The sequence below is a fragment of the Lepus europaeus genome, chromosome 6, assembly GCF_033115175.1.
Source record: "Lepus europaeus isolate LE1 chromosome 6, mLepTim1.pri, whole genome shotgun sequence".
Lineage (NCBI taxonomy): Eukaryota > Metazoa > Chordata > Mammalia > Lagomorpha > Leporidae > Lepus > Lepus europaeus.
In genome coordinates this window covers 99242312-99266229 of record NC_084832.1, presented here as the reverse complement: position 1 = coordinate 99266229, position 23918 = coordinate 99242312, and the positions used below count along the sequence as shown (strand labels likewise).

The 23918-nt window shown below is 56.6% G+C and overlaps 1 protein-coding gene across 1 annotated transcript in view; it reads right to left on the bottom strand.

The window, feature by feature from the left end:
* Positions 1–23918, bottom strand: part of VWF (von Willebrand factor) — a 159067-nt gene that overhangs the window by 81272 nt on the left and 53877 nt on the right. Inside the window, exons 14-20 of the mRNA XM_062195452.1 lie at positions 20280–20475; positions 19610–19825; positions 16725–16965; positions 14825–14907; positions 13326–13486; positions 5166–5269; positions 3702–3840 (exon numbers count right to left, since the gene is read on the bottom strand). Of these exons, the coding sequence (XP_062051436.1) occupies positions 3702–3840; positions 5166–5269; positions 13326–13486; positions 14825–14907; positions 16725–16965; positions 19610–19825; positions 20280–20475 (1140 nt within the window). The remainder of the gene's footprint in view (positions 1–3701; positions 3841–5165; positions 5270–13325; positions 13487–14824; positions 14908–16724; positions 16966–19609; positions 19826–20279; positions 20476–23918) is intronic.

Genomic DNA, 23918 nt, shown 5'->3' with positions numbered 1-23918 from the left:
GCACATTTCTCTCTCCCTGACCACTCTGCACCAGCATCCTGAAACTAGCCAAGAGGGAGAGGGCACCATCTTGGACATACTAACAGCTGCACCAGCCCACGTCCGTCACCCAGCAAGCAGCCTAGAGGCTGGCTGGGAGAACTGACAGGGTCTGGGAGCCTGTGACTGTGGGAGCCTAGTGTGCCGGGACTGTGAAAACACTATGGCTGCTACATAATTAATTATCCAGATGGAGGTGTGAGGGTGCAGAGGGAAACAGAACTCTTTTTTTTTTTTTTTTAAAGACAGGCAGAGTGGACAGTGAGAGAGAGAGACAGAGAGAAAGGTCTTCCTGGTCTCCCATGGGGTGCAGGGCCCAAGCACTTGGGCCATCCTCCTCTGCACTCCCAGGCCACAGCAGAGAGCTGGCCTGGAAGAGGGGCAACCGGGATAGAATCCAGCGCCCCAACCGGGACTAGAACCCGGTGTGCCGGCGCCGCAAGGCGGAGGATTAGCCTGTTGAGCCACGGCGCCAGCCGGGAAACAGAACTCCTAATAGACGTGACCAGAAAAGATCTTCACCACGACACATTGTAGTCAAACTCTCCACAGTCAAACATAAAGAAAAGATTCTAAAATGTGCACAAGAGTAATGCCAGATTACTTTCAGAGGATCTCCAATTAGACTCACAGCTGACTTCTCATCAGAAACCCTACAGGCTAGGAGAGAATGGCAAGATACATTCCAAATCTCAAGAGAAAAAAACTGTCAACCCAGAATACTGTACCCTGCAAAGCTCTCATTTATGATAAGATGAAATAAGGACCTTCCATAACAAACAGAAATTGAAAGAATTTGTCACCATTCATCCAGTCTTACAAAAGACGTCAGAACATGGTCATCACTATGAAAGATGAAGGCAGAAAATTTCCCAGTAAAAATATAAAGGAAATCTGGGGCCAGCACCGCAGCTCACTTGGTTAATCCTCCGCCTGTGGCGCCAGCATCCCATAAGGGAGCCGGGTTCTAGTCTCGGTTGCTCCTCTTCCAGTCCAGCTCTCTGCTGTGGCCCGGGAGGGCAGAGGAAGATGGCCCAGGTACTTGGGCATCTGCACCCGCGTGGGAGACCAGGAGGAAGCACCTGGCTCCTGGCTTCGGATTGGCGCAGCGCACCGGCCGTAGCGGCCATTTGGGGAGTGAACCAACGGAAGGAAGACCTTTCTCTCTGTCTCTCTCTCTTTCTGTCTAACTTTATCTGTCAAATAAATTTTTAAAAATTTTTAAAAAGAGTATAAAGGAAATCCAAAGTAAACAATAGAAATATTTATGGGAAAAATGGCAGGGCCAGGTCCTTACTCAGCAACAGTCACCTTGAATGTAAATGGCCTCAACTCTCCAATTAAAAGATACAGACTGGCAGAATGTATTAAAAAATAAATCCATCTATTTGCTGCCTCCAAGAAACACATCTCACCATCAAATATACACGCAGACTGAAAGTAAAAGGATGAAAAAAGATATTCCATGCTAACAGAAACCAAAAAAAAAAAGCTGATGTAGCCATCCTAATATCAGACAAAATAGTCTTTAATACACATTCTTCTCACCAGTGCATGGAACTTTCTCTGGGATAGACCACAGGCTAGACCATAAGGCAAGTCTCAGAAAATTTGTAAAATTCGAAGTCATACCATGCATCTTCTCTGACCACACTGGAATGAAATTGGAAATCAACAACTGAAGAATCTCTATAACATATGCAAATACATGGAGATCGAACAACATGCTCCTGGATGAACAGTGGGTCGTAGAAGCAATCAAAAGAGAAATCAAGAAACTGTTGAGGAACATTTTTTTCATACTATTTGTTAAACTCTTTATACCAAGTATAAAGTTAATCTTCTGCATGTAAAGTTAACTGAAGATAGATTTTAGTAAAATATAAGAATAGAAATAGAAGAGGGAGGAGGAAGAAGGGTGGGAGAGTAGGTAGGAGGGCGGGTACGATGGGAAGAGTCATTGCGTTCCTAAAATTGTATTTATGTAATGCATGAAGTTTGTATATTTTAAATAAAGGTTTCTTGGGAAAAATACATGTACAGACATACACATATTCATGCATTCACACACATCTATACATGTATGTATACACATATGTATATATGTATGTATACACATACATGTACACATACATGCACATGCTTACACATATGTATGCATATGCATGTATCCACACGTGATACATATATATACATATACACACATGAGTACTTCCAAAAGTTCATGAGAAGATAGAATTATAAGATGTTTATTTTGTTGCCAAAAAAATTAGGATTCATGCATAATGTTTTCATAATACATGTTTTCCATGAGCTGTTTGGAGACCCCTTGTGCACATACACCCATACATACACACATGGATGCACATCAACACAGTCTTCCACTCTCTAAGAGGAAGATCAGTCAGATGAATGGGATTGCCAGGTTAAGTGGGTTTGTGTTAAGTTAACAGGATTTGAAGGTTAAAAGAGGGAACAAGAGCTCTACTGGTCCTTGCCAACGGCTGAGGTTTTTCCAAAGGAGAGGTAAGTCTGATACAGCCTACCAATGGAGGGTAGAAGCAAGGCATTGAGGCGGGGGGGGGGGGGGACAAAGCATATGGAGGGGACAGCAGGGGACGGCAGGGGACAGCAGGGCCGGTCCCCTGGACAGGGGAAGAGCCATGTCCTGCTGCTTCTCAGGACACTGAGCTCCTTGCTGGTGCTCAATGCTCAGATTTGAAGCTGGCCTGGGAGCTGAGCTGGGAAGCTGGCGTCATCCGGTCTCTGCCATGAGCCTGAGGGGCAGCCGGGCAGCCAAAGGCCAGGCTTCCAGATGTAATCTGGGGACAGCCTTGGAGGGGCTCACACCCCAGACCCATGGTCTCCCCACCACCCTGCCTCTGCACCTGGCCCGACTAGGCTGGGTGAGGGACCCCAGCTAGCTGGGCTGCTGCTGGCCCCACCTGCTCCCGCCATGCTCTGCACCTAGGGGTCTGTGGTCCCGCCTTCTGGCCATGCCAGCCCCCACCCACTCCTCCTCCTGAGCCCACACCTTTGTAATACAGGTGAAAACACTCATGTCAACCAGCGAGAGAAATGTGCAGGAATCGGTGAACCTGAGAAGGGGCCCGTGTCCCCCTCGCCACCTGGGAGTTCCTGGGCAGAGTGACTTTCCTGTGACCTGCTTCTCCCAGTGAAGATGGTGGAGAATGTGGGAGGAGCTCCGGGCTAGGGATGGCTTCAAGTACACACTGTCCAGGGTCACTGCCCGGGCCCTGCACGCTGGTCACTGCACACAGTGCCAGCAGACAGGGCAGTGGGGGCTGAAATCCAGTCCAGGCCCACTCCCCAAACCATGCCTTCTGACGGAGGTCATGTCTACGAAAGGAACAGGTGCTGTTTCCCAAGTCCATCTTGGACTGACAGTAGCCATGACCCCCACACCCCTAGGAGCCAGCTCTGTGCAGCTCTCACAAGGCCCCTGGCGAGCAGAAGGGAAACAGACAGCCCCCGCCTCTCCAGATGCTTCCTTCCCAGGGAGCATCGTCAGTGCAGCAGCTCAGGAACTTAGTCCAGCAAAAACCGGAGCCAGGGTTCTTCCCTCCGACGGGACGGCAGAGCCCATCACCGTGCCTCCCCAGACTGCGGCCAGCGGCTCCCTGCCCCTCCCTCAGCCTCACCTGTGCGAGGACGTACTGGCACTCCCCGGGGAACAAGTACTTGAGCCCGTCAAAGGTGAGGTAGTGAGCCATGCCGATCGTGGAGCACGTGGCGTCGCACAGGTGGGCTGTGCAGTTCCACTTCCGGTCCCGACAGACGCTAGGAAGAGAGACGGCAGGGGTGACCACAGGGTGGGCACTGGGGTCTGAGGGCTGCTGTGCGTACCAGGGAGCGAGGAGGCAGTGAAGCAATTTCGAGGGCTCCCAGGGCCACCTCCAGGAAGCCTCAAGAAGCAGTGGCTCTGAAGCTCCTAGGAGCCCAACACAGGGCCCAGCAGGAGAGAGGGAAGACTTGTCACTGCCTGGCTCATGGGGGAGACTGAGACAAAGGAGGGAAAGAGTTGTTCAAGGTGGTTCCGGTGGCTGGGGAGGGGGTGTAGGGCCTCCACCTGCCGTGAGTCCACTAAAGCCCAGCCTTGCCCTGGAGCCACAGGCCTGTGTGAGGCTGGCCAGCCAGCCACAACGCTGCTAGGGAGCAGACACACTCAGGCTGACATCCCTCTGAGGCCAACAGGGAAAAGCAGACAGAAGAGCAGCGAGGGTCTGCTGCTAAAGAACACGTGCCGGAGTGGCTGCGTGTGCACATGGCCGTCCGTGTAAATCCGTGCTGATCTGCCCATTGCCCCACACCCATACCCACCCCAGCCCGGGGCCAGAGCTGACCTCAGGAAGCCCACCTGTACGGGGCACATGATAAGCTCAGCCTCCAGGCCCTGCAGATGGCCCTCCTGCCATTTGAAAGATTTATTCTTTTGGAAGTCAACATCAGAGAGAGAGAGAGAGAGAGAGAGGGGATCCACCTGCTGGTTCACTCCCCAAATGGTTTCAACAGCCAGAAATGTGCCAGGCTGAAGCCAGGGGTCTCTTCAGTCTCCCATGTGGGTGGGTGCAGGGGCCCAAGAACTTGGGCCATCTTCTGCTGCTCTCCCAGGTGCGTGAGCAGGGAGCTGGATCAGAAGTGAAGCAGCCAGGACTCAAACCAGCGCCCATAAGGGATGCTGCCATCACAGGCGGTGGCTTAACCCACTATGCCACAATGCCGGCCCCTGTGGCCGCTTTGAAAAGCTGTGTGGGGTGAGTGGGCAGGGCCTGGGGTTATATGCAGCACAGAAAAGGAAAAAGGAGAAGGAGCCAGCTGCTGTGCACACTCACATCTGCTTAGGGCACCCCAGGGCCAGCAGAAGCCCCTTCCGGCCCCACACCCTGGACGGCCTGGTCACATGGGCTGTGATTGGCACTGGGCAGGGGTCTTATGTGCTGCAGGGCTGGGAGAGGGTCGGTGCGTGATGAGATCCTGCCCATCCCACAGACAGAGAAACACAGGCTCTGAGACAAGGAGGAGAGTGCCCAGGCCTGCACAGGGGCCGGGGCCGCAGGGGTCTGCCCCGGGGCACAGCCCCAGCCAAGCGCCTCCCCGAGCCTCACCACGTGTTGCAGTCCATCTTCACTGTCTCTCCGGGGGCGTACTCTCTGCCCTGGTGGAAGCAGGGACATCTCTCCAGGGCCACACACTTGTTCTCATGCCGGACCTAGGGGGAGAGAAGCCCGACACCTCAGTGGCCATGGGACTGATCCCAAGGCCCTCTGGGGAAGCATCATTGAGGGCTCGAGCCTGCCAGGACAGCCCTAGGCACAGCCCCGGGAACCCTGGCCCAGGCTGGGGCTCAGCAAACACAGGCTGCCCAGTGCCATCTCCTGTCCTGCTGGGGCAGCAGATGTTGAGGCAACCCTGGCCGGAGCCCCTGAAATGTACACGTCTGTAGACCCAGCCACCGCACATGAAAGCCGTCCCCAAAGAAAACAGAATTACCGACGGGGAGTCATGAAAAACATGCCTTAAGGCCAAAGAACAGAAACAATCAAGTGTTGCACAACAGGAAAATGACTGAACCCACGCAGGAATCCCCAGGCACTGGAATCCTATGAAGCCATCAGAACAAGCGACTTGAATGTGAGAACGGCTTACCTGGTCACCTTTAAAACAGAGAGGAAAAGGATGCACGCACGTGGTCCCAACCATGCACCTAGATAACCACTCTCCAAGGAAAGACAGAAGCTGCTCTCAGAGGAGAGGCTGAGATAAGGGAGTGAGTGGGAGATTTTATTACTGGATTTTTGTTTGTTTTTAAAATATTCCAAGTGTTCTTCACTGAGCATAGTTTGTTTATTAAAGAGAAGGGACACTGCATCTAATAAAATGGGTGTGGAGTGCCCTGGAGGTGAGAGCCAACCCCTGCACAGGAGCAGGGGACTGTCTAAGCCACGCTGGCCCCTCCCCCCCAACACCCTCTCCCGGGTGTGCTCTGCTTCCCTGCCCTCTGCCCCCAAGGGAGCTACTCGTGTGAGCTTGGTCTGCTGAGGCCAGAGCAGAGGGGGGACACTGAGAGCCCCGGCCCCAGCAGGTTCAGGAAGAGCCAAACCCACTTGGACCCCGACATTAGAGCTGCTTCTGTACCTGCACCAGGAGGCAGTCCCAGACACCTGCTGTCACCTGGCCAGGCCCTGGGCGGTCTACAAGAGGCCAGGGTCACCCCCAGGTAAAGGGACCGTGGCACCCTGGCTCCAGCATTACCTGGGCGAGGGTGAGGAGGATAGGGAAGGCCAGGAGGAGGCTCCCATGTGATCCGCTCCACTCCAGGCAAGCCTGAGTCCCCAGGGCTTGGAACTCAACAAGACCCTGGAACAGGGGCCATCTGGGCTAGACATGGAGCTCCCATGTCAAGGACCAGAAGCTAAAATTGTATGTGGATATGCTTGTGTGTACATGTATGTGGGTGTGCACATATGTGTGTGCATCTCTGTGTGCCTTGGGTGGGGTGTCTTTGTATGCCTGTGTGTGGATGTGTGTGCATCTCTGTGTGCCTATGTGCTTATGAGTTTGTGTGTATGTGTGTTCATTGTATGTCTCCATGTGTGTCTGTACGTGCATCCGTCTATTGTACACATGGGTTCATTGTGTGTGTGCACATATGCACACGTATGTGTTAACGCCGGTTTCCCTGATAGCAGGAGGTTCTCCCGAGCCCCTCACAGCCCAGCTGATGGACAGAAGAGACTGCCCAGCAAGGGGACTGGGTGGGGCCACCAGCCTGGGCAGCCCTGACCTCCTGAGCCCACCATTCTTGGAAGACTACAAGCTTGGCAGCCAGGAGGGGAGACGGCAACTAGAAAGGAACAAAGAGGGGCTATAAAACACCTCTCCCTCCAAGGCCCTGCCACAGTCAGGTTCTTTCACACACACACACACACACACACCAAGCTTCCTCACTCCTCACTGACATATGAGGTTGCCACCTAGTGGACACTGTTAGAATGACAGGTGCACCCCCCAGCCCCTGCCAAGCTGGCCAAGCTGCCCCCCACTGGCAGTGGGGCCAGATCACAGAGTCTGGCTGTGAGACAGGCTGAGGCCGACACATACACACAAAAGCCTGGATGCAGGGAAACTTCACCTGAGCCCCTCTGCCCCTGACCCAGGAGACAGCCCCGCTGCCCTCACTTCTCCACAGCGGGACATGGGCAGGCCCCTCCCCTCCAGGCAGGCAGCTGGGTCGAGGGTTTCCAGGCCTCTTGGTCCACATGCAGGAGGCATTTCCCTCTCTGCAGGATGTTCAATCACTGACAGGAAGTCCGGCGCAGCCCAGGGATCCCGCCTTCACCCAAGCGGGGGTCCACCAAAGCCCAGGCCGCCCCCTGGGGCCATAACCTCAGACCCCTTCTCAGCCATGAGACGCCGCTGCTACCACCCCGGCCAAGCGTCCTCCCCCTCCTGCACTCTTCCTGACAAACGTGGGCCCTCTCTGCCCCAGTGAGGTGAGACAAGGAGATGACTGTCGGAGGCCCGTGGAAAACAGCGCCTGGCAGACCGCTGTGAAAACAGCATGAGCTGAGGTCCCCAAGCTGGAGCTGGTAAGGAAGTGACTAATCCCCTTGCAGGGTCCAGGGGTTCCAGGCCACAGCGGGGGTCCCGACCCGGGAAGGAAAATCGGACCACAGCAGCCCCATCAGAACCACCTGGAGAATCCCAAAGTATTAAAGAAACTCATGGAGACAAAAAGTCACGGAGATAAAGGTGCCACACCGGGGAGAACAGGGTGAGGTTTAGCATGGGTCAGACGGGTAGGTGGGCCAGGACAAGGGTCCCTGGCGGGATTTCGTGGCAAGTCACTTACACCTCATTGAAGACAGGGCCAGGCACTGTGGCTCAGCAGGTTAAGCTGCTACTTGGGATGCCTGGGATGGAGCCCCACCTCTGCTTCCAATCCAGCTCCTTACTAATATATAGAGTTCAGCAAGTGATGGCTGGGTCCCTGCCAGCCATGTGGGAGACCTGGATGAAGCTCCAGGCTTCTGGCCTCAGCCTGACCCAGACCCACTTGTCGTGGGCATTTTCGGGAGTGAATCAGCAGATGAAAGATCTGGAAGATCTCTCTCTCCCTCGATTCCCCTTTCAAGTAAGCCAGAAGAGAGCCTGCTCCACCTGGTGTCTGTCCCTTTGGGACATCAGATCCCTTCTGGGCATCCTTTGAAAACTTTGGAAGAAATTATGGCGGAAACCCTCACTCACTGTCCAGCAATCCGTGACACCTTGAGCGAGAACATGGCACTAGGTCTTGGTCAGCTCCAGGAGAAACTAGGAAGTGACGATAGCACTGAGCCCCTCCTCGGGGAGGACCCCATTCCCCCTGGGAGAACGCCGCACCGCTCCATCCTCCAAAATGCGACTCACTCCCCTCTGTCCGTGCCGCTCCCTCTGCCCCACCAGCGCTTCCAGCCCAACGCAGATCATTTCAACTCCGCGCTTGCTGGGACAGAGGTGGTACGGCTGCCAACTCACGCCCGGCCGCACGGGACTTTGCATGGGAGGATTTAATAAGCTTGTAAGGTTTTTATGAAGCTCTTACATGTTGAGCAAAATGAATGTAGGCTTATTGTATTTTCTTTATTTCGTTTATTTGAAAGGCAGGCAGACAGACACAGAGTTCCCATCTGCTGCTCACTCCCCAAATGCCCACAACAGCCAGGGCTGGACCAGCCCAAAGCCAGGAGTCGGGAACTCCACCCAGGTCTCCCACAGGAGCAACAGGGAGCAAACCACTTGAGCCACCACTGCCGCTGCCTACCACGGTCTGCATTGGCAGGAAGCTGGAATCGGCAGCAGAGCCAGGACTCGAACCCAGGACTCTGGTATGGAGCACAGTCACCTCGAGCAGTATCTTGACTGCTGTGCCACATGCCTGTCCTGCATATTATATTTTAGTAAGCATGATCAGTGACAAGTTATGGGATGTAGAGGAAGGAGTTCTGAGACGGGACTTCCTTGGGTCTTTGGAAATTTCTTCTCCTGGGATCTTTAATGCTCTTGCATGCGGCCCGCTCTGGATGCGACCCTGAGCCCACGCTCTAGATGGTAAAAGGCCGAGAGCCGAAGTCTTGTTGACCTCCCTGTTGGGCCAGTGGGGAGACTGGATGTCCGAGGACCAGGAAGGCAAACACTTAACTGTCAACAGGGCTTCCTGACAGCTGCAGAGCTGGCTGCCAGGTTGGAAATCGTAACCACCAGGATTCACAGGGCGGGGCCACCACACACAGCGGAGCTGCACCTGCCCCAGGTGCCCAAGGACCAGAGTACCTGGGGGGCCTGGCCTCCCCCAGGGAAACAAGGAGACTGATGTGGGACGAGGGGATACACACACCCTGCACTAAAGCTGCAACTCTGCCTCCTTGAACCGGTTCTGGTTCCTCCCTTCCTGAGCCTCATCCCACGTGGCAGGAGTGTTCACAGCTGTCTTCTGGGGTTCTAGTCCCAGCACAGAGCACAGCCGCCTTGAATCAGGTTCAGCTCAGACTGGAGGCGGGTGAGCAGGACCATGTGTTGTGCTTTCCTGCCACCTAGTGGTGGACCCAGGTAATAGTCTGGCTTAAAGGCAGCTCAGACACTATTGAACTGAAGGAGCAAGGCTGGGGCAGGGGTCTAGCGCAGCCTTTTCTCTGATGGATGCAGTGGTCCGAGGTCTGCGAGGTGGCCCCAGCGTGTGCTACTTCCCTGTGCATCTCCGCACGCGTGACCCGTGGCTTTCCCCCAGGAGCTGAGGAGGGCATTTCACAGTGCGTGGGCAATGAAATTATAAGTTAGGCTGAGGGGTGCACGTGGTGGCACAGTGGGTTGCGCCGCTGCTAGGGACATCTACATCCCTTGTCAGAGTGACAGGTCCCATCACAGTTTCTAATCCGGCTCCCTGCTAATGCTCCTGGGAGGCAGCAGGTGATGGCCCAAGGATTTGGGTCCCTTACCACCCACATGGGAAACCTGGGTGGAGTTCTGGGATCCTGGCTTTGGTCTGGCCCAGTCCCAGCTTCTGCAGCCACTTGTGGAGTTAACCAGCCAATGGAAGATCTCTCTGTCTCTCCTCTTTCTGCAACTCTGCCTTTCAAATATGTAAATAAATCTATAAAAAAAATAAAAAGTCATAGAAAACAGAACTAAATGATGAGTTTGTTTAAATAAATATATTTGTTTGAATGCAAAAAAAAATTTGAAACCTATGCATATGAGAGGACTTCAGAAAGCTCATGGAAATGTGTATTATGACTAAGCTATGCACGGATTTCCAATGTTCTGAAGTACCTTTCCTGTATTCCAGTATTGGCCATCAAGTGATCCCTTACTAAGCCCCTCCCATGTGTACACCTCTGTCCCCTCCCAGCTTCCCAACAACCCTCCCCCCCCCCCAAAGAAACCTTTTATTTAAGAAATACAAATTTCATGCATTTCGTAAGTACAACTTGAGGAATATAGTGATTCTTCCCACCATACCTGCCCTCCCACCCCTCATCCTCCTCCCTCTCCCATTCCCAGTCCCATTCTCCACTAAGATCCATTTTTGATTAACTTTATACACAGAAGATCAACTCTATCCTAAGTAAAGAATTCAACAATTCCCAGCAACCCTTCTAGTCCAGCTTTGCAGGTGAGAGATCAAGACACAACGACTTTAAATGCCTTTCCACTGTGTTAAGTACCTGTCAGGAGGTGGGATCCAGGCTCAGGAATGTCCCGAGTCTCACACAGAGCCCTCCCCATGGCCTCCTCACCGACCTTTCACCAGGGGGCTGACCATGTCACAGAGCAACTCCCACCCCTGTTCCTGGGCAGGAGCGGCCAGTCCGTGGCCTGTGGGCACCCAGAACCCCAGCCTGGAACAGATCGGCAGGAGTCGAGCCCCTGCCCGACCCCCAGCATGTTCCAACAGGTGCTCTGGAAAGGCTACCTTCAGCCACGAACACCACTGCCCAGGGTGTGGTTCCCACTGTGCACACAGATACTGAGAGGAAGCTTCTAGAAGCCCTGGTGGCAACGTGACAAAGGAATGCTGTGTGCATTGCATGAATAAAAACCGGACGCTCCCACTCCATGTCACTACTTCTTGCTTCATCTTTCTGACAATACCTTTCGGCTGTGTTTACAAAAGCTTTGGTCCACAACGGACTGGAAGTTTTTTAAAAGGGCAGAGGGTAGGGGTGGGGGCTTTGTGGGTGTTTCCTACAGACCGGGAGCCGGGCTGATCCAGCAGAGGCTCCGCTATTTACAAAACCCAAAGACCCCTGGCTACCCTGCTCTGGGTCTGGCAGCCGCTTTCAGAGACACGCCCTGCAGCCCACAGCCAGTGACGACCGTAGCACAGGGGGAATCGTGCGTCCGTGCACAGAGGAGGCGCCGAGCTACGCATGCAAATGATTGTGCAAGAGCACAGAGCTCCCAGCCCTGCCACTCAGCTCCTGCCCGTGCGGTCTCTGCTCTCGGTAGAACTGCCCCCTTCTAGGTCCGCGAAATGCAGAAGCCGTGACTCCTCCCCTAAGCCTCATGGCGCATCCCCATCCGGTATTTGAGGTCTCCTTCTCCGCCTGGGATTTGGGAACCCAGTGCAATTATTGTGGCTCTTCCCATTGAACACCATCTGCATGGCTCTCCTCGTGACCAGCCAAGTTCATTTCTAAGAGTCCCGAGGCTGGCACAGCCCGGAGAGCCGTTCCCAGTCCTGCCTGAAGCTTCTCTGATGTGGGGGAGTGCTCTCTGAAATCTATGGAGGAACAATGACCTGTGCCCCCAAAGCTCTAAGACACTCAAAATCAGGCTAAAAAGAGCAAGAAGGAGTTTTCCCTGTTCTTTGCTCATTCTTGTCCCTCTCCATGTCCTTAGAGACCCCCCAGGACCCCCATAAATATCCACCTCCGACCGAGGCCATGAGCAGCACCTTCCAATCTGGTGGCGTTCGCTGGCCAATCTGGAACCCTCCCATTTAAAAGACAGTTCTAAGGCCGGCGCCGTGGCTCAACAGGCTAATCCTCCACCTAGCGGCAACAGCACACCGGGTTCTAGTCCCGGTCGGGGCACCGGATTCTGTCCCAGTTGCCCCTCTTCCAGGCCAGCTCTCTGCTGTGGCCCGGGAGTGCAGTGGAGGATGGCCCAAGTACTTGGGCCCTGCACCCCATGGGAGACCAGTAGAAGCACCTGGCTCCTGCCTTCGGATCAGCGCGGTGTGCTGGCCGCAGCGCACCAGCCACGGCGGCCATTGGAGGGTGAACCAACGGCAAAGGAAGACCTTTCTCTCTGTCTCTCTCTCTCACTGTCCACTCTGCCTGTCAAAAAAATTAAAAAATAAAAATAAATAAAACACAGTTCAAGGCCAAGACAGAGGGGAAGACGTAGAGCGAACAGTTTCTGTGTCTGGGAGAAGGCAGGCACACCCCCACTCCGGGTCGCTGGCCCCTCAAGCTGATCCCACCCCCCCAATACCCCTACCCCCGGCTTTCTCCCCTTCTGGCCTCCACAGCCTTAGCTCCGACCCCCAGCCCCTCATCTTGGGTCTGGGAAAGCAGACAAGATGCATTTGAAAGAGAAAACTCCAGAAGTTCTGCTGCCTTCTGGGTGACATGAATAACATTTGCACAACAGCTTTAACACAAAGCCAGCCTGGGTCAGCCCTGGGAGGGAGGGAAGGAGGCTGGGGTGTGCTAGGACCTGTGCCACCGGCAGCACACGGGAGCCATCTAGCTACAAACCAGCGTGGACCACGCGAGCACTGCCCCCAGGAAGGGCAGGGCCGTGGTGCCCGCCCACAATCACGTCGCATTCCGAGCTGGCCAAAACCTTGCGGCTCACTTCACAGACCGGGACAGCACAGCTCGGGGCAGGAAAGGGACCTGCTGGGCTCCTGACTTGCTAGTGGCACGGTGCATGTGTCCATGTCTTCCCTCGAATGGGAAAGTGATATGCATACATGAAATCATATGCAGACATACGTGTGTGCCTCTAGCTTCCTGCCGTGAAACACAACCCTTGGAAACATCCTAGTGGGAATGCCTACTCTGGAAATACGTCCTTTGCTTCCCACGGCCCTGCTGCAAGCTAGGTTCTAACGTTTAGCCAGATCCCGCCAGGATCAACCAGCGCCTTCCCTGGCTCGGGCGTCCTCGTTCAGCTCCTGTGTCTTCCCCTTCTCTGGCTCCAGAGCCCCCCCGCCCCCCCACACACATACACACTGCCTACAGGAGCGCACCAGGGGAGGTGTCTGGGTGGCTCACCATGCCCGGGGGGCAGAGGCAGCCGGAGACGCAGCCGGCGCTCACGCACTCCAAGTCGTAGTTCTGGCACGTCTTGGCACACTCCAGGCCCTCGGCGCGCGGGTTGTCAGGGGGACACACGAACTTGACCATGGGGGGCCGGCAGGACAGGCTCCGTTTGCCTTGAGGGTGGGAAAACGAGAGAGAGGTGATTGGGGACGGAGGGCAAGGCTTCAGCTTCAGCCCCGTCCGTGGCCATCAATCAATTCTAGAATCTCAGAATGGCTTGCACTTCCCCCCCATACATACAACCCAGACTAGATGCCACCTGACCTATGGGGGTGGAGGTCTGAGCCCTGGGCCAGCAGCTCCAAGTGTTCATCTGACCTTTTGACCCTCGGCCTGCACTGGTGGTGGCCCACCCGACCCCAGCCTGCAGCCAACAGCCCATGTTTTTTATGCCCTTGACCTTGCAGGAGCCAAGGCAAGAATCTCAATGCACTGCAGAGATATCCAGACCTGAGCTTCCCACAACCTGGAGCCTTAGTGAGACCCGACAGAACCACACCTTAAAAAGTGGGGCCGGCCCTGTGGCACAGCAGGTTAACGCCCTGGCCTGAAGTGCCGGCATCCCATATGGGCACTGGTTCTAGTCCTGGCTGCTCCTCTTCTGGTCTGGCTCTCTGCTATGGCCTGGGAAAGCAGTGGAAGATGGCCCAAGTTTTTGGGCCCCTGCACCCATGTGGGAGACCCAGAAGAAGCTCCTGGCTCCTGGCTTCGGATTGGCACAGCTCCGTCAGTTGCAGCAAATTGGGGAGTGAACCATCGGATGGAAGACTTTTCTCTCTCTCTCTCTCTCTGCCTCTCCTCTCTCTGTGTATCTCTGACTTTCAAATAAAATAAATAAATCTTTTTAAAAAAAAAAAAGTCGCAACTCACAGAGCAAGGGAAAGTCAGCCGACCACAGAGCTTCCACGGGTCTGTGCTCCAATGCCAGCCCTGCCAGCCCCTGTCCCCATGGAGGGTTGACCTCATTTCCTGACCTTCCGGGGTCCCCTGCCTGCTTCCTTTCACACTGACACACTACACAGATGCCAATGTGGCCTTGAGCCTGAACAGTGCAGCCACTCTGCGGACCTTCCAACTGAGAGCAAGCGGCCCAAGCGCCCACCTGCAAATGCACCTGAGTGTTCTAAGGAGATGGCCTTGTCCTCCTAGGAAACAAGGGGCCGTCCAAGAGGGTGAACACCACTGCCATCAAGACAACAGCTCCTGCATGGCGGGACCCAGGTCAGCCCAGGTACAGCAAAGGGCTCGAGAGCCCATCCACAGGCAGCTCAGACCCTCCCCTTCCGGAAAACACGTCTTGCCTCAGTTACGTGGGTTGACAGCAGCAAAGACATGTCTGGGCCTCCAAGTCACTCCCACAAACCCGGACATCACGGCGACCCTGGGCCAAGGCAGGCGCGAGCTAGAGCAGGTGCGCCCAGCGGGGGCGGGGGAGGACATGCGGTACTCACTGCGGTGAGGCAGGGCCATGTCGGGCAGCAGGCTCCCCGGGGCTCCGCTGGAGGTGCAGTGCATGAAGCCGTCCTCACAGTAGCTGTGGGGGAGGGGGGCGGCACAGTCACGGCCCAGTCCTACACAAGTGTCCACTCGTGGTCTCCATCTCTGCACTTCCACTCACTCCTGCCCTCCAATGGGTGCCTGGTCCCACAATTCCCTGAGCACGGTTTGGGGAGTTCACCACTGACCCCATGTCGCTAGACCCCAAGGGATCGTTTTCAGTTCTTTTCTGAGCAGATCCTTTCCACATGACTCATCACTGCTAACTGCTCCACGCGCCCAGAGAATGGGGGAAAATAATCTCTCCTGGCTGCCCCCCACCCCGCCCCTGGCTGCTCTTCTCAGCCCCAGCTGTAGCTCCCAGGCTCTGGCCTTGACCTTGAAGGTCAGTGGCCCTCGGGCTTCCTCCCGGGCTTCCTCTTCTTCTCACGCGTTGCTGTCACCGACACCCCCAGCTTTGCGACTGCAAGCTCACACCGGCAGCTTGGAGCTCTCGTTGGAACCCCAGAGCCAGACGTTCAATGCTTCCATGAGAGCTTCCTCTGGGTGTCTCCAAGGCAGTGCGGCCAGCACCGAACCCAAGACCCCACCACCACCAAACCACCAAAGCCACTTCCTGGATGCCTGTCTACCCAGGGTCAACACCAGAAGTCCAGGGGTTGTTCTGACACGGCCTTCTGCATCACCCTCCGTATCTGACCCATCATCGGGCCCCAGGAGGCTGCCTGCTGTGTGACCCTGGGATTCAAACCCACTTCCCTGTCACCACTGCAGAGAGGAGGGGCGCCATCCCCTCCTCCCTAGACCGCACAGTTAGTCTCCTAAGCCATGTCCCTGCACCTGTGTTTGCCTCTCTCAGTAGCCCAAGTATCCTTGAACACGCTGGTTCTGGTTATGTCCCACCCCTCTTGAAATCTTTCAACAGTAGGCCATAGGACAAAGACCAAACTCTAGGGCCGGTGTTGTAGTGCAGGGGGTAAGGTTGTTGCTTGCAATGCTGGCATCCCAAATCAGAGCACCTGTCTGAGTGTCAGCTGCTCCACTTCTGATCCAGCTTCCTGCTAATGTGCCTGGCGGCCCAAGTGCGTGAGCCCCTGCACCCACATGGGAGACCAGGATGAAGCTCCTGGCTCCTGGCTCCCAGCTTCAGCCTGGCTCAGAGTGGTGTACTGGGAGGCAGCTGGGTCACAGGCACCAGACTTAGAAGGAACAAATCCCACAGATTAGCTCCTCTGAGCGCAGGCTGTGATAAAGCCAGGCCGCCCATGTCCGGCCTCTTCCACATGTACCACTGGTACATGGTCCCCAGGTGGCGCCATCCGCTGAGCTGTCACAGAGCAGGAGGCCCCTGCCTGATCCTGGACTTTGCAGTCTCCAGGACTGTGGGCCAAAGCAAGCCTCTTTTCCTTACAAAGCACCCCCAGTGCAGGCATGTTCCTATAGCAACACACAACGGATGTGGACAGCGACGCCCCCTCCAGGCAGTGCCGCTGCGATCTGTTGTCTCCTAGAGCAGGTGCTTCGGCCAGACCACCCTGGAGAGGGAATCTCCCATTTCCTGTTCTAGAACAGGCAAATTGAGGCCAAAGCAAGGAGATGGGGCCCCAACCCCTGACAGCTTTCAATAAAGCTCAAGAATTCTTACTGCCAGCCTGGAAGTCTGGTTCCCTACACAGCGAGGAAGTCAGACGGCCTGCATGGAGGCCCCGCTCTGCTTCTGACCTGCCGTGCGACTCCAGACAAGTCACTGCCTTTCTCTTGCCTCAGTTTCCCCATCCAGGAAATGGGAGCTCTGAGTGACAGCGTTCCTTTCCAGCTGTGCCAGGGGTCCCCAGCGCTGCAGCTTGCACCTACCACATGGTGTGATGGTCTGAGAAGACATCTTGGGGCTGGAAGATCTCGCCGTCATAGGAACAGGGGCACTGGGCCTTGGGCACGCACTGGCCTCTCTCGTCCTGGTACAGCCCCGGGGGGCAGAAGCAGCCTTCAAGGCAGCCCTCGGCACACTCCTCATCCGGGTAGGAGAGGGAGCGGCAGGTCAGGTTGCAGGGCGTGCCGCACTGCAGGTACACCTGGCCCGGTGGGCAGCTCAGCGCTGGAAGAGGAGGCAGATGCTGGCTTCAGGGCCAACCCTGGACAACAAGGACTGCAGCGCCAGCCCTTGCAGCTGTGACACACACTCCCCCCCCCCCCCGATTACATGCGTATGGACGCAGCTCCCCTTTCCTGCTAGGGGCAAACACATAGGGTGAGGCACACAAATGCACGTGGGTATTTTGAAAAGGTCCTGGAAACCAGAATTGAAAATGCAAGTTTATTTGGGGGCAAAAGAAAAAAAAAACACTTAAACCATGCATAGTCTTTTGTAATATGCATATTTTCACATCTTATGAACTATATGCCACCAGACACCTGGTGCTGGAGGTCGCTGGGCGGGGCAGGGCTCTCCGGTGGCGAGGTCAGCCATGGCTGAACACTCAAAGTGGGGAGTGTATAGGACAACAAAGATGGATCTGGGCCAATGCTGTGGTGCAGGGGTTAAGCCTCTGCCTTCAATGCTGCCCACATCCCATATGGGCGCTGGTTCTTGTCCCAGCAGCTCCATTTCCAATCCAGCTCCCTGCTAATGCACCTGGGAAAGCAGTAGAAGACAGCCCAAGTGCTTGGGTCCCTGCACTCATGTGGGAGACCTGGAAGACGCTCTGGCTCCTGGCTTCAGATTGGCCCAGCTCTGGCTGTTGCGGCCATTTGGGGAGTGAACCAGTGGACGGAAGGAAGATCCGCTGATGAGCACAGCAAGCTACGAGCTTGATTTCTCAGCGCCCTTTTTTTTTTTTTTTTTTTTTTTTTTTACTTTCTCCTTCCTAGCTCAAGGTCCGAGGTCCCGGGCCCCAGCATCAGCCTGGCCCAGCCCCAGCTGTTGCAGGCATCTGGGGACTGACCCAGCAGACAGGGTCCATCTCCCCCCCCCCAAATCACTCACTAATGGTGTAGGTGCTTCTCCGGACTCTCCTCACAGCTTCCCACCAAGTGGCTGCCAGGTGAGCCTTAGGCCACAAGTGTGCCCAGCTGGCATGGCTGCTCCCCGTGGATGGGCCCCGTGGCTTACGGAGCTGTGTTCATTTCCCAGGGAGCGAAAGGGAGCTCCACGTCAGGGACACTGCCGCCCCTGCCCTTGCCTCAGCTGTCCCCGCCATGCCCGGCTCAGAGGAACAACCCGAAGCCGGGAGGCCAGGCTGACGGACCGCGGAGACCGGCCCCTCCCTCCTGTCCTTGAACGGCCCAGGGAAAAGGGCGCCCTGTCACCCAGCACGTCCACCGCACCCTGAAGCCCCGAGGAGGCGGGACGTTCTCTCAGCACTGGGGCAGGAACATTCCGGAAGGCCCTTCGCCTTGGGGAACGCGTGCTGGCCCAGGACGGCCCCCACACACAGGGATAACGCAGACCTCCAACACCGGCTGATTCGGAAGCACATCCATTCACAAGCAGCCCCCCGCTGCTCCTCACTCACCTCCCACCTCCCCAGCATCCAACCCCCCCGCCAGGCAGGAGCAGACTGGAGGGGGCGGGGTTCAGGGAGGGCTCAAGGTCACAGGACGGCGCCAGCCTGTGACTGACAGCTGGGGGCTCTGGGGCTGCCTGGGTACAGCTGCAGCACCCACACACCTGCCGCCCTCACTTCTGTCGCTGTTCCTCTCTCTGACTCCGGGACTCGAGACAAGACGGTCCATCAGACCCCAAATACTGACGCCTTGAAAGCCCCCGCAGCTAAACTTCCCATCAAATACACAATGTTATTTCCTCTCACTGTTTCTCACAGCTCCAATTTTCCTACTTCCATTAAGATGACCCTTTGTGGGTGTTCGAACATCTACTTCACCTTAAAGATGGGAGTATCCACTGTGCCTTATCCTTGCCTCACCACTTCTCTTCCACCTTGAGAAATGACCCTTCTCTGCTGAAATCAAGGTCAAGTACACCTCTTCCAGGAAGCCTTCCCCGACTGCCCCTGCCCTAAAATGTAATCAACCTTTGACTCAGTGCGACAGGCACCACCTCTTAGGGAGGCAGTTCCCACTTGGGATTCTACATCGTCCCTGTTGCCTGACCACACTGGTCACTCAGCAAATGTTGCCCAAACAACAAGAGCAGCAACAGAAGAGGCCGATCTAGATGCTTAAGGGAGCCGGGTGTGACAGCCGACGCCAGCTCTGGTGGCAGGGAGATCCACCTAAGTGGATCCATCTGAGTGCAGGGTGCAAATCTAAAGACAACATTATTCAATGACAGGTCACATTAGTCGGTGCCAGAGCCGCCGGCCGGAAACCCACTGCCGGTTTGCTGGAAGTTCCAAACGAAGGATTTGTCCGTGTTTCTCACCGCCTTCATCAGCCTCCACGAGGGATTCTGGTACCCAATCCCGCCGCAGCCCGTCCATGCACCTATCGAACACTAGGTGGCAGCAGCTGCAGGCAAGCACCGCTTGCACAGACTCCAGGATTCCAGGCCCCCAGGTAAGGGTAGCAACTCGGCCTCGGGGAACAGGTCCGAGGGACCCAGCCCTTCCGAGGGGAGAGCCAAGCCCCCCCCCCGCCCCCCGCGCGCGCGCCCTGTGGGGAAGCAGTCGGGAACGGAGCCTGCGAAGGAACCGTCCTTGCCACAAACGCCCCACCCCTGGCCCGTGTCCGAAGGAAAGGCGGCAGAGCAGGTGTGTTAAGAGGACCCGGCAGGCACCCACCGCAGAAGCTGGGCTCGCGCCAGGCGATGTGCACGCCTCTCCCAGCGCAGGCGGCGGCGTAGCTGGCCACGGCGCTGCACAGGCACTCGCGGCCGTCGGGGCAGGAACACACGTCGTAGCGACAGTTCTGCAGGAAGGGCAGCGGGCTGACGGCCCGGTGGCAGGCCTCGAACTTGGAGGACGTCAGGAGAGCGCATGCTTCCTCCGCGAACCTGGCTGCGTGGGGAGGGAGGGCAAGAGAGGAGGGCGCGCGGGATGGAGCAGGGTGGCTCAGGGGCAGTGACAGGCGCCACCCAGACAGCCTCCCTGTTCCCCCCTGCAGAAGCAAACTCCTGGCTCTGGGCTCCTGGTGAATTCATGCTCCTGTTTAGGCCAGGCTAAAATACGAATAAAACTGCGTCCCTGGACACACCCACAGGGGGCGCTGGTGCCACCATGGAATGTCGGGCAGAGACATCGGCACGGGCAGACCCAGTTCCCGGGTCTTGGGACCCCCGGTGCTTGGGACCCGGGGTGCGCACCACGGTGGGACCCAGGTTCCGGGGGCCTGGCCCGCGGAGGGACTTCCAGGAGGACGTGACCCAGAGGCAGATCCTGGCCCGCGGAGGCCCCTGCAGCCTCCTCCCGGGGCCCGCCTGAGCCGTGCCCACTCGCCACCCAGCTCACGTACCCTGGCGCGGGTTGAGGCTGCAAGGGTCGCCGAGCAGCTGCCGCAGGTCCGGGCAGTCCCCGCGCAGCTTCCAGGCGTTGCCGAAGTCCTCGACCAGGGCCTCCACCAGCCCCGCGGGGGACAGGAAGTCGTCGCCCCGGTTCCCGTTGAAATTCCCGCACAGGCCGCATGTCCTCCCGGCGTAGACTGTGGACAGCTGCGGGCAGAGGCCGGGCAAAGCAGCAAGCTCTAGTTTCGCTTAGAAAAGGGATGCAGGCCAGCCCAGGGAAGCCACCGCCTGCCCGGCTGGCCTCCCTCACAGGCCCTGGGTTCAAGTCTTAATCCAGCTCCCTGCGAAGGCACCCGGGAAGGCAGCAGATGGCCCAAGTCCTCAGGGCCCTGCCACCCACGTGGGGGACCCGAATGGAGCTCCTGGCTCCCGGGCTTCAGCCTGGATCAACCGTGACCATTGCACTGGGGAGTGGATGGAAGATCTCTCCCTCTCTCTGTAACTCCACCTTTCAAATAAATAAAGTAAGTCCTTGAAAGTAAAGATGGAGCGATGGAGGCCCAGAGAGAAGGTGACATCTCCCCTGCACCGGGACAGCTGGGGGCCCCTGCTAGCTCCTGCTGAGGAGACCCAGACTGGGCTGGGACCCAAGAGCCCTGTCACTAAGGAGGCTGGGTGGCCGCCCTGTGCCTCACAGCCGGCAAGGGCTAGGCCAGGGCTCCCTGAGTCCCTTCCAGCACCCAGCTCTGACTTAACAAGAAGCAGAAGGAACAATCCCGTGGAAGGTTCCAGAACGGTATAAAACAGACCGAAGTAAATGTCGGTAATAAGAAAGGAGACAGAGCAGTGCTTCCCTGTTTGCTTTGCAAACATCGAATGTCGTCACGTGTGGCACCAAGCCCCTCTCCGACCTGCCTGGTCAACGCTTAGATCCCCGCTCCGCTGCTTCCTGCCCTCCTCTCTGCTTTGTCTGTCTGCCCAGGATTTATCAGCCTCTAATGCCTAATGTGATTTACGTGAGCTCCTTGTTTCTCGTCTGCCGTCCTGCATTAGAATTTAATCTGAGTGAAGCCAGGGTTGGCGTCTGCTTCGTTTTACCGCAGTGCCCGCTGTAGCTACAGTGACGCCTGCTTTGGTCCACCGGGGCTGCTCTGATGAAAACCTGGGGACCGGCGGCTGACGGACAGCTGGCACTGACGTCTATGATTCTGGAATCCGCCGAGTCCAAGTTCAAGGTTCAGCCAGCCCAGGGTGTGCCAAGGGCCCCGCTTCCCCACACCTGGTGCCGAGCCCCTGTGTCCTCACAGTTGGAAGGGGCTGGCTAGCTCTCCGGGGTCTCTTTTGCAAGGACCCAGTCAGCTCCCAAATGCCCCCTCCTCCTCCTCCTCCCATAACCTTGGAGGTTAGGTGACAACCTGTGACAGCTGGGGGGACACTCCCAGCAGGGCCAGGAGGAACCCGATGAGTGCGTTGTTGAATGAATGAACTGTGCAACAAATGAATGCACCACTTTGGGACTACGCAGGCCCTCCTGACGCAGGCTGCAATGCGACTCCAGCAGCCGAGGCCAGCCTGAGCGAAGCAAAGAAGTAGGTGCTTAGCCTCGTGCCCTGCCCCGCCTCTCAGCACGGGGTGCCCTCATGCTCCCCAAAGCCCTCTTGCTTACCCCACCAGGCCAACCGGCACCATCACCCCCAACTCTCAAAGACTGTGCCTGCTGTCCCGTAGCTTGTCTAGGAGGCCAGCTCGCGGGGTTAGTATAGGGCAGGCATTTGGCCTGGTAACTAAGACACCCATGTGCCATATCAGAGTACCTGGGTTCCACACCCGGCTCTGGCTCCCGACTCCAGCTTCCTGCTTCCTGCTAATGTAAACCCTGGGCGGCAGCAGTGACGGCTCAAGTAATTGGGTTCCTGCCACTCACGAGGGAGACCTGGGTTGAGTTCCTGGCTCCTGGCTCCAGCCCTAGCCCAGCACAAGATACTGGGGCTCGCTCTCTCTCTCTCTCCCTCTCAAATCCATGAATGTTAAAGACCGGGTGTGTCCAGGGATGCCAGGCTGTGGCTGTGGAGTCCTGCAGAGCCCAAGCTCAGGACACTTAGAGAAAACACTTGCTGCTGAACCAAGTCTCTGCAGGGGACAGTCCTGACCAGGTGAGGGCCACCACAGGGTCTCTTCCACACCACTCTGCCTGGGGCCGCGCTGGGCAGGGAGGCAGCACACACCAAGCACCACGTCCGGGGACTGACCACCTGCACCGCCAGCCCCAGGGGACAGCAGCTGTGCCACACCCGGGTGGTAAGGGCAGCACCTCCTCTGGGGGCTCCTCCACCCCAGCTGACCAGCTCCAGCTGGCTCCTCCACGCAGCAGCGGCCAGGGCTGGGCACCAAAACCCACAGGAGAGTGACACAACCCAATGGGATCATCTGACCAAAGAAGACCTCTTCTTGTCGCTAAACTGACCAGAGCCCTCCCCCAAGATGCCCTCCGTCCATTCTGGCTGCCAGGAACAAGGGACAGAGAGAGGGGGAGAGGGTGACAGGACGTGGGTCAAGGGCGCCCTCTCTCCAACATTGGGAGCAACTGCTGGCTGCCATGCAGGAGCAAAGATGAGACGAAGACCAGGAGAGCTGAGCCCCAGGCCCCTCCTAGAACCCAGGTACCCCGAGACCCGGGCCAGCTGCTCTGGCCCTAGAAGCGCATGGGGAGCTCACAGAACTGCCTGCTCTGGGGTCTGTGGCTGAAGGCTTATTTTTTTTATAAAAGAACAAAGGAGTTAGTTTGCTAACTCTCTCAGGGGATCTAAGACAAGAGAGAAGCCACGGCCACAGGAGAACAGCAGAGACCAGCTCTCATCAGGGGTGCCCAGTGCCCACCCCAGGGAGATGCCAAGGACCCCAAGAGATGCAGGGATGCAGGAGGCACGCTCCCAGACAGCCATTCACAAAGTGTGGTCTAGGGACCCCGGGGGGGGGGGGGGGCAGGAGCCCCTTCAAGAAGTCTGCAAGGCCAAAGTCACCTTTCCCTTTCTTGCTCTGTTCGGTGGAAGTTTCCGGAGACCACGTGGCACGTCACACAGTAAAAGACTGACTGCAGAAGGGCATGTGGGAATCCAGCTGCCTTCTAGGACGCCGGCCATTAAAGACGTGTTCAGAAATGCACAACAATAACATTCTTCTCGCTACTGATTCTTGTCTTGGAAAACTAAGTTATTTTCCCAAAAAGAGAAGTGACGTTTAGGTTGATGTGTACTGTGTTTATCACGTCACTTTTTTTTTTTTTAATTCTTTTTTTTTTTTTTTTTTGACAGGCAGAGTGGACAGTGAGAGAGAGAGAGAGACAGAGAGAAATGTCTTCCTTTGCCATTGGTTCACCCTCCAATGGCCGCCGCAGCTGGCGCGCTGTGGCCTGCGCACCGCGCTGATCCGAAGGCAGGAGCCAGGTGCTTCTCCTGGTCTCCCATGGGGTGCAGGGCCCAAGCACTTGGGCCATCCTCCACTGCACTCCCTGGCCACAGCAGAGAGCTGGCCTAGAAGAGGGGTAACCGGGACAGGATCCGGCGCCCCGACCGGGACTAGAACCCGGTGTGCCAGCGCCACAAGGCGGAGGATTAGCCTACTGAGCCGCGGCGCCGGCCTATCACGTCACT